We start from the raw sequence: 15,679 nt of genomic DNA, 5'->3' as shown, positions 1-15,679 counted from the left end.
GCTTCTTGATGTCAGAGATTATCTTTTTGCCTTTCTTGTATTCCCAATGCCCAAGCACAGTGCCTGGCATAAAGAAAACATTAATAAGTACTTGTCAATTATTATGGCCACATATCCCCAGTAAGGCAGTGCTACTCCCAAGCAGGTCACCACTAGATTAACAACCTCACCCAACACTGACATGAGTCAAAGAATCCAAGAATTTTAGATCTATAAGGATTCTTTTAAGTCACATGGTCCAACTCTCTCATTTTACATGTTCAGAAAAAAAATAAGTGGAAGCAGGGGCAAAGTGATAATGGAGGTAATGACTTCCCTTAATCAACTGTTCTTGTTATTCCCCAGTCTCAGTTCCAGATTATATAACTTGGGGGGAGGAGAATGAAGGAGGTAAGTTTCCCATGGCCAAGGAAAGATATAAATGTATACATGTGGAAAAGATAAAGGAGAGAAAATGGAAGAAAAGGGAATGGAAGAGGAGGAAAAACTAAAAAAAAAACAAAACACGCTTTGGAAGAAGGATTTGGGAGATGAATGTTTTGCCTCCTTCCCAGCTCTTATCTTCCCCCTCCCCACAGCCTCCTTCCAGATCCCAGGACCATCTAGTGAGGACTGTCCTTGTCCTCAGCCACTACGGTCACTACCTCAGATAGGCCTTCACACTGCACGTGTGCTTGGATCCACTCCAACCGATCTGAATTCTCCTTTTCACGTACACCTTCGTTGACTTGGGAACACAATTCTTCAGCCTTCTCTAGAGCATGTTTCAAGTGACTATAGTCAGGGTGGTTTTCAGGAGTGTTTTCTAAGATCTACAAATGAGAAGAAGAAGACAAAGAAAAATCCTTTTTGTCTTTTCTCCCACTCAGACTGTGTAAATGAATTGGGGGCTGTCCACGTTGGGCCCTTAGCAGAGTGGAAATAGCAGTATCCTTTCCTTATGCTCTTTGTGCTCACAGGGACAACATCCTGGAAGTCAGGATGCTGGTGTGATCCCTCCACTTTAAAGGGGAAGGAATGAAGAGACATAGGCTCACACAAAGAGAGGCAGGAATTAAGATTTAAATTTCTTTAATGCTTTTGACTCCCTAGACCATAGACCCCTGCAGCTGAATTCCACCAGGAATAGTCTGAGTGATATATTCCAGCTTGTCACAAACACTGGGCTACAGGGAGTGATCTCAAGTGTTTTAGCCCCTGAAACACACTATAACTTTATTCTTAACTAGTTGGATATATCATTATGTTAATTCTAGTGGGCGGGGGGGGGGGGGGTTATTAGGGCACCTAGGCAGTGGAGTGGATAAAGTGCTGAAGTCAGGAAGACCTAAGTTCAAATTCAGCCTCAGACACTTATTAGCTTTGTGATTCTGGACAAGTCACTTAACTTTTATCTGCATTAGTTTCCTCATCTGTAAAATGTGGATGATAATAGCACCTACCCTGCAGGGTTTCTGTAACGATCAAGTGAGATAACATTTGTAAGTACTTTGCAAACCTTCAATTACCATGTAAATGCTAGTTATTATTATTATTATCCTCTTTAGTAGTCTCACTGTTGATTCAATACCATAGATTAACAAATAAAGCATGGAATAACAGGATTTAATATATATGTATATATAATATATAATAAAAATACATAATAAAATAAATTAAATAATAAAATATTATATAATAAAGAAATATATATATGTAAATTAACAAGCATTTATTTCCTACCCTTCCCAATCCTCTTCCCCCTAAAGGCTAGAATATCTTTGAACTTCATGTAGTACAATATAGGTAACAGGAGGTAGAGCAGTACAGTGGAAAGAGCATAAGCTCTGGGGTCAGAGAACTTGGGTTCAAATCCCACCTCTGTTACTTACTCCCTCTGATTGGATGGCTCTTCCCCAAACTTCTATTTAAGGAGGGCCTCTAGGACCCTGAGCCCTGTATCTACCTTCCCTCATCTCATGGTCCTCAATTCAATCTCCTGATGTAGGTAGGGATCCTATTATCTTTCTCCTCTTAGAAACCATAGGACCCAGCAAAATTAAATGATTTGCTCAACATCCTGTTGTCAGAGTCAAGAAGTAAATATAGGTTTCCTATGAAACACTGAATCCAAGAATCTGGTCACCCACTGCTAAGGCTATTTTCTACCTAAGTTCTGCCTTAGAGTCACAAAGTACAAGTGCCCAACTCCCATCATCATTTGTATGGTCTCTGCAAAGGAGACGCCAGCAGAACAGTTAGTAATAATCCTGGACTGAAACAATATGAAAGTGGGTACTTACATTTTTAATGATTAGTGGGTATCTTGTTACCCGCTGCATAGGCTTCAGGATAAAACTAGAAAGTGGCATCCCTTTACACCGAGGATCCATAGCTAATCTCTGAAAAAACAGAGTTTGTAAAAAAAGAAAAGAAAAAAGATTAGATTTGAGAAATGTGCAGCTTTCCCTTTCAAAAAGCTAATAACTAAAGGCAGTGATCTACTAATCACCAAATCTTAGGGCCTTTTTTCTTTTTTTAACCTTATTGACTTCTCTGCAACATCTGAAACTCTTAATCCTCCTTATTCTTCTTCTCTGGTTTCAGAAATACCATACTCAGCTGGTTCTCTTCCCACCTTTCTAACTACTCTATCTCTGACTCCTTCATTGGCATCTCACTTTCTTCCCAATCATTTAAGGTGGACATTCCTCAAGGTTAGGGAACTTTCTTTCTCAACACTAAGCTAATACAGGCAGGTAGGTGGTGCAGTGGATGGAGTGCTGGGCCTGGAGTCAGAAAGTTCAAATTCCACCTCAGATACTTATCAGTTGTGAGACCCTGAGCAAGTCACTTAACCTCTGTTTGCCTCAGTTTCCTCGAATGTAAAATGGGGATAATAACAGCACCTGCCTCACAGGGATGTTGTGAGGATGTTGTGCTTAGCACAGTACCTGGCACATAGAAGGCATTATTAAATGCTATTCCCTTCTCTTAATTCAATCCCAATGAGTTCAGTGAACTCTTGTCTCTGCAGAAGATTCCTAAATATCTATCTCCAATCTTGACCTCTCTTTTGAACTCTAGCCTGTGATATCCAACTGCCTCTAGGAACTCCACTTGGATTTCCCATAAGCAACTCAAACTCAATATTTCCAAATCTGAGCTGACTCTCTTTTCCTTTAAGTGTGCTTCTCCTTCTGACTTCACTATTTCAATGCTGTGTTCCTGAACTTGGGCTCATCTTTGACTCTTCCTATCCTGCACCTATACTAACTATGGGTATCCCCTAAGGTTCTGTCTTAGGACCTCTTCTCTTCTCAGCTGTGATCTTATCAGCTGAGAACTCCATGGATTCCATTATCATCTCTACACAGACGATGCTCAGCTCTACATGCCCAGCTCTGGTCTCTTTCCCCAGCTACAGTCTCACAACATCAGATGTCTTTTGGACATTTCAAACTGTATGTCTCACAGGTAACTCAAACTCAACATGGCCAAAACTGATCTTATCATATTCCCTCTTCCAAACCTCCCTATTACTGTCAAGAGCATCCTCCCGGTCACTCCAGCTCAGAATCTTGCTGTCGTCCTCCGTCCCTCACTTTTACTCACCCCAAAATCCAAACCATTGCTGAATTTTGTTGTTTCTACCCTTACAATAATGCTTGCATGTGAACCTTTCTCTTCCTTGCATGCAACCACTACTTTAACTTGGGCTTTCTTCACATCTCATCTAGATTATTGCAACAACTTTCTAATTGGTTTCCATACTTCATCTCTCCCCCATCCCATTCAATCTATCCTGACTCACCTGCCAAAATGATTTTCCTAAAGTGTAAGTCTGACCATGACCCTCCCACACCATTCAATAAACTCCAATGGCTCCCTTTTACTTCCAAGAACAAATATAAAGTCTTCTGTCGTAGCCCTTCACGATCTGACCCCCTCCTACTTTCTGGGGCTTCTTACATTTTGCTTCCCTCCACCCATTCAACAACCAGGCACTGCTGACCTACCTAGATATTTGTATATTTATCTTTCCCTTTCGAATGTGAGCTCCTTGAGGGTAGGAGCTGTTTTTGCCTTTCTTTGTACAACACAGCACAAAATAATCATTTAACAAATATTTGTTGACTGACTGACGACAGTTCTGAAGTCCAGTCTGTTACCAAGTCCTGCCAATAGTATCTCTACCGTATTTCCTGCATCCATCTTGTTTTCTCCATTCATAGAAAGGCCCAAGGATTGGTTCTTCAGGTGTTCTCCTCTAGACCTCCCTCCATGCTGACACCTACCTACCTAAGGTTAGGTTTTAGGCCTGGTCATTCAATCAGTTGGCATCCACCTAACTGTACTATTATTTATTTCCCCATCTTGTCCACTAAGATAGCATGAGAGACCTTATCAAACGTATTGTGAAATCAAGGAATATGATGTCTAAGGTCTATTCCCCTAATCAAAAAGGAAAATGCGATTAGTCTGTCACGACCTGCTGCTGATAAAGTCATAGCAGATCTTTGTGATCAGCTCTTTCAGTTCAATTCATTAAGTGAAAGTGGTTCATTAAGACAGAGTGGTGAGTCTAGATTCAGAAAGACCTAAGTTCAAAACCTTCCTCAGACACTAACTGGGTGACCCTGGGCAAGTCACTTAATCTGTTTGCCTCATCAGGAAATTGAGGATAAGTAAGAATTAAATGAAAAAATATACATATAGCACTTTGCAAACCTTAAAAGGCTTGTGTCAATGCTAGCTATTTTAGTTATTTAAAGGGGATTGTATTTAATCCTAGAGACAATCAGAAGCCATTGACATTTCTTGAGCAGTCAAATGACATGGCCAGATCTGTGCATTAGGAATGTCAATTTGGCAACAATATGGAGGATGGATTAAATAGGGGAGAGGCTGGATGCTAGAAGACTTAAATCTAAGCCTGTTACAATAATAGTCTCAGTCAGAGGGGATGAAGCCTGAACTAGAGGTCAGGGATAGCTGAGTGGAAAGCAGGGGATGCCTAGGACACATGTTGTAGAGGCAGACCTGAACTTCTGGAACCTTCTCTAACCATTCCTTTAATTATACATTCTAGAATTAAAGTCAAGATCTCTGACCTATAGTTTTCAGATTCAATTTTCTTCCTCCTTTTGAAAATGAGGATAACGATGTCTTTCTTGAAGTCTCCCTCATCACCATCTTTCAAATGTCACTCATAATGAGCAGTTTCAGAAACCAGAGCAGCCAGTTCTTTCAATAACCCTGGAAGCAATTCATCTTTACCAATTGATTTTCATCCACTAAAGACCCATAGGTACATTCTTACTATCCCCTTGCTGAGGTTGGGTTTTAAATCTCTACTGGCTATCTTTGTTCTGTCCTTTCTAGCCCAAATATTATTCTCCTTGCTCAAAAAATAGCTCTGCCTTATCTCTATAATCATCATCCCATCCATCCCAAGAAACAAGTGATCCTGTCTTTTCTTTTATCCTTCTTCCCTCTTCTCTCTACCTCCAATGCTCCAAAACACAGCTAAATTTAGTCATCAAGTTTCACAAGTTTTGGGAAGTGGTCTGTAATGTCCTGAACACATACCGTGGGAAAGCAGCAGAACTCTATTGTTTAGGCTAGGCGGCCTCAGCACTCCTCAGCAAGGAGTAGCTCGCCACTGATGCTTCTTTCTTTTTCCTCTGACCCTTACTGTCAGATCTCTCTCTCTCTCCTCTCTCTCTCTCTCTTCTCTCCCTCCAGTTCCTACATACCCATATATCATTCCTTGTTACACAATAAAACCGCCTGGGCAAAAAACCTGAAATCAATGACTTAGCTCCCAGTGATCAGGATCTTCTTCTCCTTCTCCTCTTTGTCATGTTCTTAGACTCTCCTAACCCAGGTCAGGATCACCTTCTGCCTCTTCATTTCCTTTTTCTCATTTTGTTTTTGCCTTGAGGGCCTACTTCCATTCTTTTATTTATTTTTTTTTTTGAAGGAACACTACATTCTTCTTAATAACCCAGTTAACTGGATGGGTGTTCCCTTGAGCCCACTCATACAAGAAGAACTCAGTTTAATTTAAGCTTAAGATCTATAAATCACTTTTCTTTTAAGTAGCTTGGTATATAATAGTACACCCATACCAGAAAGGCAACCTTTACCTAAAAATTTAGGAATTACAAGGCGACTTTCCTCTGAGCGGCTGAGACATCAGAAAGGGGCTATTGGATCACATCAAAGAATCTGGCACTTCTGGTAACCATGGCCTGCATCAAACTAGAGTTATCTCAGCAGCAACAAGGGCAGAACTGAAGTTTACAATGCCAAAATCTGGTCAGTGTTTTAAACCATGATAGGCAAAGGATAGGAAAAGAAGATCTTTCATCAGTTTCCTAGAGGATTTTGCCATACGTAGTTTTAATTTTTTAATTGCTTTCAAGGAAGCCAATGTTTTAGCACTAAAGGTCAAATCCAACCCATCCAATAGAGAGCTCATGCTCAGATCCATTCCAAATCTTATCAGATGCAGTGTTAGGATTTCATCTCCTTTGCTCCTTCCCTATAATCCCAGAAATGAGTGTTAGCACAGTAGACATTAAAGTAGATAGAGTCTACACCACAGTAGACAGATGTTCTTATGCCTCCCATCTCAATTCAAATCAGCATTTATTGAGCACCTACTATGGGCTAGGCATTAAATGATTAATAATACACATAACTATGTATTAATAATATACATAACTGTCCTCAAGGAATCTTCAATCTAGTAAGTAAAGGGGGGAAGATAAGCACAAAATTAGCTATAATACAAAGCTAGAAATCCTCATTTTTTTCCCCTAGGACCCAGCACTACCAATAGTCCCAATCCCATGTAGATGTTATTATCCCTATTCTACAGATGAGAAAATAGAGGATGAGAGAGACAAAGTGACTTGTCCAGGGTAACAGAGCTAGTGTGTGTCTGAGAGGAGCTCTAAGCCCAGTTCTTTTTGATTCTAGGTCCAGAGCTCTATTCCCTTTGTTAGGATAACTCTCAAAAGCAGACAAACCCTTGTACAAAGTAGGCATTCAGTAATATTTGTTGATGATGATAGTGCGATGAACACTGATATCACAGACATGAAAATGCTCTTTTTACCAGAACAAAGGGAGAAAATAACAAGTTATTTTCCTCTTACTAGTACCTTGCTATTTGTGGAGACAAATTCACTCACTGAGTGATTATATTTAATTTACTTTTTATTTTTTTCCCAGGAGAATTGGTGGGCATGCCCATATTGCTGACAGCATCACTGCCATATCTAGGAAGAGTATCAGTCTTTCACAAAGGAACAGGCAAAAATCACTGGGCTGCTGAGTCATGTCCTTCCTACTTCCTCTGTTAGTAACCTTGACTGCTATTGCATGCCTCACTGATCACTGTGGTTCCTAAGTCCTTCACACACAAAAATAAGCAGAGGAGGAAAGCAGCAGGATTCTTTGGTTACTCCTTCTGGTGGCAAAGACACTGTGCAATGAACCTAATAAGATGATTTAAGTCAGCAAAGTGGCACTGTGGAGTTAGGAAGATCTAAGTTCAAATCTGGCCTCAGACACTTACTAGCTGTATGACCTTGGGCAAGTCACTTAACCCCTATTTGTCTCAGTTTTCTCATCTGTAAAATGGCGGTAATGATAGCCCTTACTTCCCAGGGTTGTTGGTAGGAAATGAAATAATAATTATGAATAGTGTTTAGCACAGTGCCTGGAACATAGCAAGTGCTGCATAAATGTTAGTTGTTATTGTTATTATTTACCAATCATAAAAGTGAGTGCCGGAATAATATCCAAGAAGGGTTCTCTAGAGCTATGGGCAGCCAGCTTTCTTGACGCCCTTCAGTTTAGCTCTGCTGTGTAGACACTGATGACATTTAAAACTGTGTTCAAATGTACTATTAATTCTTTCCACCCACCCAACAAAATGCACAGGACAAACTCTGAAGGAGACTTCAGCAGGTGTTCACTCAACTCCTTACTTTGACAAATTCCTTGAACTCAGGAACTTCATCCGTCTTTTGCTGGATCAGAGCTGCTCCATTGAGCTGGCAGCTACAGAAACGTATGTAGGGCTGCATGTGGGGCAGCTGAGCCGTCAGGATGTCGCCAATCATCTTCACAGGCATCCTCTCACCAGACATTTTCTTCCGAACTCTCAGGGCCCTACATTGAAAAGAGAAGAAGTTGTCTTTCACACATTGACTGCCAGTGTATGGGAATCATTTTCTGGTCCTCGTAGAGGAATGATGTTTATTAGAAACCCAAGTCACTAATAGATCTATTTAGGGAGACACAGAAAGAAAGAAAATGAATCTTACCAATCTGCAGAGACTTCAGAAGTTCTACCTGCTAGGAGATGAAACTACTTTTTGAGATCTCTTTTTTTAATCTTGGTGAGAAAAAGATTTAAACTTTTTTTTTTAGTTCAGGTAAGTATAGTCAAACACCCCATTTTACATTTGTGAAAATCCCTTTATAGGTTATTTGTGACAAAAAATATCAGCCTGGTTTAGCCCTTCTAAGTATGCTTCTAAGCTACCTTTACAACTGTCCCATTAGTGTATCCTAGGGAAGTGGTAGTTCATTTTAATATCAGCTGATGCAAAACAAAATTATAAACTAAATTAATTGCTTCTCCCAATTATATTGTCATTGACAGAGCTAAATATAAACTACTTTATGGATTATTGTGCAACTTTTCTCCATCATTACAAGAGTTAATTGGTGGTGTTGGGCAGAAACATGAGTACTCTGAAAATAGCCTACAAATACGGTAATAAATTCAAGCTGTGTCCTAGAAACTGAGAAGAGGTGGTAGTAGAATTAGGAAGATGTGGTAGCCTTGGAAAACATCTGCTTGAATTTTAAGGGCCATATTACACAAAGGTTCTCTCCTATGAATATTTTTATGGCACATCTAAGATTTATTTACAAGTGCAGTATAACTTTGGAACTTAGAAAATGGGTAGTTTATAAATGGCAAGAATTCAAATGTCAAATGTGGGCAGGGCTACAATATTTGAGGACCTAAGAGTCATGCATGCACAGGCAGAAAGCAAAGTCCTTCCCAAGTAGTAAGTACTGAGTAAACATTTTTGAATGAATGAATAGTGCACAGAAATTACTATTAACATTTTCTTTGGTCTTAAAAAGTGGTAAGATTTTAGAGGTATAGAAGATATGCCTAGAAATTCCCCATTTAAAGTCCCATCCCCTTTTTGTATTCACTGAATAAGGGATGAAATTCTAGGGTCTAGGTCAACTCTTTGACAAAACAAGAACTTGCCACATTCTGGATACTTGTGGTCTTATTTGACAACACTTTGATGATGAAATTCATGGCTTGTTCATAAACTTATATTTAGGGTTCACTATACTTAAAAAGGAGCTATACATAAGATTCCAAAGGTTATCCGTTGGCTAGAGAGATGTTGACAGAGAGGAGAGAGGGGCTGTCCAGCAATCTGAATACTTTCCTCTTATCAGAAGCAGAGTGTAGATAGCTCAAGTTGCTTCTCTTGGAGGTGGAGCTTCACAGGTATGGGAAATGGAGGTGGGGGGTTTAGATTGTTAGGTTCTTGGGGATAAGTTCTTTGCATTTTTTTGGATAAAACCTGTTGTATAGTCAGTTTTATTGGCATCAGTTCTTGAATAGGAGCTGAAGGCCCCTCCTATTTTTTTTTTTGTGGCAACCTAGACTTGAACCAAATTTTAATGATCCTACAGCAAATTCAGGGTAGGAACATGAATCATAGGAATTTCAGAGAGAAAGCTCGAAGACTGAGTCTAGAGTTGCAGTTTAGGGACATGAGTTCCAGGGTGATTCAAAGGTTTTATGTTATATGCATTGGTGCATGTATTGTCATGAAGAACTCTTCTGGGCCTTTTAGTGTGGCATATTAAACTTAGAAGTACATGTTATATGAAGGATAAGTGATTATTACAGTACCTCGAAAACGACCCAACTATGATTTTAGAAAAGGGCTCTAGGATCTTTGGGCTTTCCATAATTTTTTGCACCTTTAACCAAAATACAGAATAATTCTCAGATGGTCTACCAAGCTGCTTAAGGTCCTTTAAGGGTAATACCACAATCTATCAGGCTAGTTTTGGGCTGTGGTAGATCTGAGAAGAGTAGAATAGGCTCCTTGGGGATGGTATTGGTTGGCATGGACTACCTTGTGCTTTGAAATAAGAGAAACATCTTGGTGCCTTCAGAAAGGGATGTTGTGAACTATTAAACAAACAGGCAATGGTAAGCTATAGGAATAAACTAACAACATTCATTTGGGAATTGTCTTGGGAGAAGAATGCTATGTTCGCCAATATTTGGAAATTTGCTTGTGGGTGACATCATTTCTAAAAGGAATCACTGTCACCTTTTTAAAGATGTAAACCCTGAATGCAAATGAACCTCTGGTGCAAATGACACCCTTAAGTGAGATGATGCAAATCTGCTATGGACAGAAAAACCAAGATATCTGTGGGATAAACAAAGACATCTGTGTGGTACGTTGGAAAGAGTGCTAGATTTAGAATCTGGGGTCCTGAGTTTGAATTCTGGTTCTGCCATTTTATAGCTATACAACCTTGGGTAAACCACTTGACCTCTTTAGGCTTTAGTTTCCTCAGTTGTAAAATGAGAGACTTATACTAGATGACAGCTACGGTCCCTTCCAGCTCTAAACCTATGATCCTGTGAAATCCAGTGAATTGTCCAATATACAGCTTCCAGCTTTAAAATCTACCATACTACAATCTTTAGGAAAATAAAATTTCTATATCAACCAAGGAATAGAAGTTTGATTGAGGGAGTAGAAAGGGATTGAGTGGAAGAAAAAAAGTAAGAAAGTAAAGAGGGATTTTTTTAAAATATAAAAGAGCCATAGTTTGAGGGAAGATAATACTATCCACTGCAAATACCAGATGTAGTATCTATAGTCTCCTGGCTGCTTAGTCAAAATGCTGGTCCTAAATTCACTTGAATAGTACCTGGAACATACTGTCCCTATCGATCCTACTTCAGTCTCCTTCTCTGGATTTCTATTTTAATGGTAGGACTTGCTAGGATTCTGGCTTATAAAGATTAGACAAAGGAATGGGGAATCTCTGTGGGTTTCATCCAGGCTTTGGAATGATATTATTATGGTCACTGTAACTACAGTCCCAAGAATGGTTTTCTCCTTGACAAGCAGCTGTGTCTATCCCATCTAGAATCATGGGAACTCAGAGTTGGAAGGGAACTTGCAGGTGATCTAGTCCAACCCACAACTGAACAGCAATACCTTTGACAACATTCCGGTAAGTCATCATCCATCCACCCATCCTCCACTTGATGGGGAAACCCACTACCTTCTTAGGTGTCATGCTAATGTCATACATTCCCTATGACTTACATTATCCTGTGTAAATATCTCTGATTAGTACCCTTGGATTTTAAACACACACATATATGTATGTACATGACATGTGTATGCATGTACACACATGTATATCCACATATGTATCCATACCTATACATACACATGTGTGTATGCATCATTATACATCCACATACGTGTGTAAACATATGTGTATGTCTCTATATACCCACATATATGTATATACATACACATAGGTGTGTATACATCTATACATACACACATATAGATGTATACATGTGAAGGCTTAAAGATTAAAGAAATAGAAGCACTATGAACAGTAGTTAATAAACTAATCAACATTTCAATGGCAGTAGATAATAGATAAAAAATATTCTTAAGTCTACAGTCCAAGGCAATAACAGAATGACCTCTAATGGCCCCTATTCTCCTTCTAATTCTGTCACTATCAGGGTGCAAGCTCTTAACACTTAACACCAAACACCTGTACTATTTCAATAGCCTTCTGGTTGGTAATCTCTGCCTCAAGTCTCTCCTCAGTCTAAGTCATCCTCCATCGTGGTGGTGGTAGTTGTCCTTCACTCTCAAAGAAGATCAAAATGGCATGGCTATAGTGGGGTCAAGGTATAGTGTGTCTGACTTTGGCTGAGGCTCAACAGCCTCTACCATAGGTTGGCCACAAGTAGTACATATGAACATTTGGAGTAGAGAAGGTTCTAAATTTGCACATCTCACATTTCTTTTGAACTACTGCAATCTGCTTTGCTCAAAGAGCACAGCGCCTTCCTTGAGTCAGGCACGCCATTCTAGGCAGTCCTGTGCCAGTGTCTACCATGTGTCACAATCAATTCCAAAATTCTTCAGAGACATTGAGAGTGTGTTCTCTTACAACAAGAACTGTTGGTCTTCCAAGCCTACAGGATTTCTTGTTTTCCATAAGCATGCACACATTCCATGTACTGACAGTGAGTGAAATCATCTTTACAAATGTTTTTTTGTACATTTTTTGGTGTTTCAACCACAGGGTAGGATCTCTGCTTGTTATGACAAGCAGGCCAGGGTGGGATGAAGCAGAAAATTTTTAGGGCACCTTTTGTAGTCAATTCCTCACACCAGGAGTTGAGCTGTATGATCATTCAAAAGGCTCAGACACCCAGAGGGCTGCTGAATCCCACTGCTGCTTCAGTACAATGAGAAGATGACCCTACAGCCTGGGCTGCCTGTGTTCAAGGTTGTGACTATAGCTCTCAGTGTATCTGTACCTGCTGTTTGTCACTTGCCTATTGCCACAGGACTTTGAGGTAGATGAAATGGTAAAATGGTATGGGTGATGTCTTTTGACTCGTGCATAAATCAGATTTAAGTGAGGCAGACTTGCCCAAAGGCATCAGCCTCACTCTCTCTTCCAGAGTCATTGAAGTCCAGTGGCAAGACAAAAGTCAAGATGACTGGCAATGCCTTAGGATGCAGGGGATGACCTTGGCATCTTCAATGTCTAACCAAGCTCTAAGCGCTCCACAGCACCTGCTTCAGCTGCCTTCATGGCCATTGGAACAAAATGTTCTCATTCACTCATTCTGCTGGGGTAAGTCTTCACATGCTTGAGATAGACACCCCCCTAACTCACTGACAAATCTGAGACCCCTCAGTTACCTTCATCCTGGTTTAGTCCATCTGCTGAAATGATTTACCAGAGTATGGCCACTGTGCATGCTACAGCTTCTTGGAGCCACAGGTGAGAGCTGGGTGAATCAGGCGGACACCAAAGGTGGAAAGCAGCCCTGAAAAGAGCTCAGTAGCCCTCACACCAGAGGTACTAGTCTTCCTTGAATACCCTACACCAAGCCATCCCCAACTCAGCTATCAAAGTGATCTTCCTAAAGCACTGGTCAACCTCCATGTCAATCCCCACAGCTCCACAACCCCCACCTCTGACCCACTTCCCCTATTCAATAAACTTTAGGAGTTCCCTATTACTTCCAGGATCAAATATATAATCTTCTATTTGGTGTTCAAAGCTTTTCCTAATCTTCCCCCATTCCCTGCCTTTCCAGTCTTCTAATACATGACTCACCTCCACGTACTCTGTAATTCAGTGAGACCAGCCTCTTTGCTATTCTTTAAAGAAGATGCTCTTATCTCCTGATTCTGGGCAGTTGCTGTCCTCCATGCCTGGAACTCTCTCTCTCCTCACCTCTGTCTCCTGGCTTCCTTCAAGTCCCAACAAAAATCCTAGCTTCTAAAGGAAGCCTTTCCTGGTCCCCTTAATGCTGGTACTTTCCCTCTGTTGATTATCTCTAATTTATCCTGCATAAATCTGGTTCATACAGCTTTTTTTTTTTACCTATTATCTTCTCCAGTGGATATGAGACTCTTGAGGGCAGAGACAATTGTACCCATTTTGGGGGGAAAGATATTGCTAGCACTTAGCACAGTGAGTGGCACATGATAAGTGCTTAATAAAAACTTGTTACTTGACTTGACTTGAAGATGCTATAGTACAGGCCTCAGGTGGGAGAAAGTAGAAATAATGTTGTTGAGAAATTAGAGGTGGGGAGAGATACAGGAGACTATCAAATTCCATTCTACTAACATTTATTAAGCCATTATGGAAAGACAAACTTTATACCATTTGTCTAAGGCCAAAAGAACTCCTACATCAGGGCTGTTATCTATCATTATAGCTAGAGCTGGGACTCAGAGACACTTCTTGACTATAGGTTAAGAAAGTGAAAATAGTATTAACAGTGGGTCCGCTGGACAGTCACTAGTATGACCAGGATTGAACTGGTTAATACCTTTTTATAGCCGAATTTCTTATTGGGCCAGCTAAACTTCTTTCTTTCTTTTTTTAGGCAATTGGGGTTAAGTGACTTGCCCAGTGTCACACATGGGCCAGCTAGACTTAACGACAGGTCCAAATCCATTCCAAACACAAGTCTATTAAAATATTTTTATCCTAATTCCTTTGTTTTGCCAATAGAGCAGGCAGCTCTGAAATCCTATGATTGCTCTGAGCTTTGCTGATCTTAGCTCTTTATTGGGAAGTACCAAACATCTTCAAAAGAACCATGGGTCTGGAATGGAATTTGAAGATGTGCAATCTCACATTCAATCTCAAGAGGAGAACTGAAGTACACTAGGCCTTAGGAAAGGAAGGTGAAGTGCTGGTCAGATGGGGGTTACTTTGCCTACCCAATTTCCCAGCTTTCCCGGGCTACTCCTTCCCTGCAATAATAATACAAGTTGGAATAAGGAGTTGACTTCTGAACCATTGTTGTTATCTTTGGTACATTAGAAGTGCTGGGCTGAAAGCTGGAATGGAAAGAGGCGACCTTCAAAGGTCAATGGTGTGCTACAGCCAGCTCTAACAGGCTCCCCATTGTTAAAATTTCAGCATGAACATTTTCATCTCTGGAATCAGCAAATGCTACAAATTGGGGCTTGATTTATTGTTCTGTTGATTGCCTAGACTGAAGAACGTGATGGGAAAATGTTAATACTGTAGATTAAACTTACAAGTGTGTGCCTGTGTAAGTGTGGAATTTTGGCAGGTAAAAAGTCAGGAAGTGGAATGAAGGAAGAATAAAACTGTGGAGCAGATGAATGTGATTTTTCCTCTAACAATGATGTTTGGAGCTAGAGGATATTCCATAAACACTTGTCCAGATGTGCTTTCTCTTTTCCTGGGTTATTGCAGTCCTGTGACTGAAGCCTATTGTCCTGGCCCCTTGAAACACTGTTCCCTAAAAAAAAGTATAACCCAATGTCATTTCCTTTTTGTATGAATGATTGATAGATGAATAGGGGGATGAAAGATGAGAATTTTAAAATTAGAGTTAAATTTTCAATAACTTGGCATATTTATTTTTGAGCTAAAATTTCCCCAATGTAATCAATGCAAATATTTTTTGTATTTTTAAGAAAAAAAATCTGTATTCAATTTACTGAGGTGAAATCTATGAAGACATGCTAAAGCCAACATTTAAAAGATTATTGAAAAAAAGATTATTGAGTTTGCAAGATTAGTCCTGCTGGAAAAGTTGGGGGAGTGGTCTTCTCATAACAGAACTTGGGCAATCTTGAAAGGATAGGAGCAATCTTGGTAACAGTTCTAGTGGTTAAAACGCAGATAATTCTCTTAAATAGTTCTGATGGAAAATTTGAGGAGAATCATAAAAGTTCCCTAAGAGTCTGGATTATATAATCTGGAAAGCAAATGGGTCATACTTTTTTTCCTCTTTGTGCATTCCCCTGTTCCCACTAAGACTGAACTAGAGTGGAGGGAGTGG

General features: G+C 40.0%; 1 protein-coding gene across 1 annotated transcript in view; it reads right to left on the bottom strand.

The window, feature by feature from the left end:
- ITSN1 (intersectin 1) overlaps positions 1–15,679 on the bottom strand; it is a 283,395-nt gene that overhangs the window by 26,764 nt on the left and 240,952 nt on the right. The window contains exons 31-33 of the mRNA XM_027875448.1: positions 7,986–8,169; positions 2,283–2,381; positions 645–812 (exon numbers count right to left, since the gene is read on the bottom strand). Coding sequence (XP_027731249.1) covers positions 645–812; positions 2,283–2,381; positions 7,986–8,169 — 451 coding nt within the window. The remainder of the gene's footprint in view (positions 1–644; positions 813–2,282; positions 2,382–7,985; positions 8,170–15,679) is intronic.

This window comes from Vombatus ursinus, unplaced genomic scaffold (genome assembly GCF_900497805.2).
Source record: "Vombatus ursinus unplaced genomic scaffold, bare-nosed wombat genome assembly UNPS02014809.1, whole genome shotgun sequence".
NCBI lineage: Eukaryota > Metazoa > Chordata > Mammalia > Diprotodontia > Vombatidae > Vombatus > Vombatus ursinus.
The sequence above is the reverse complement of the archived record's forward strand: the minus strand, read 5'-3'. Positions and strand labels throughout refer to the sequence as shown.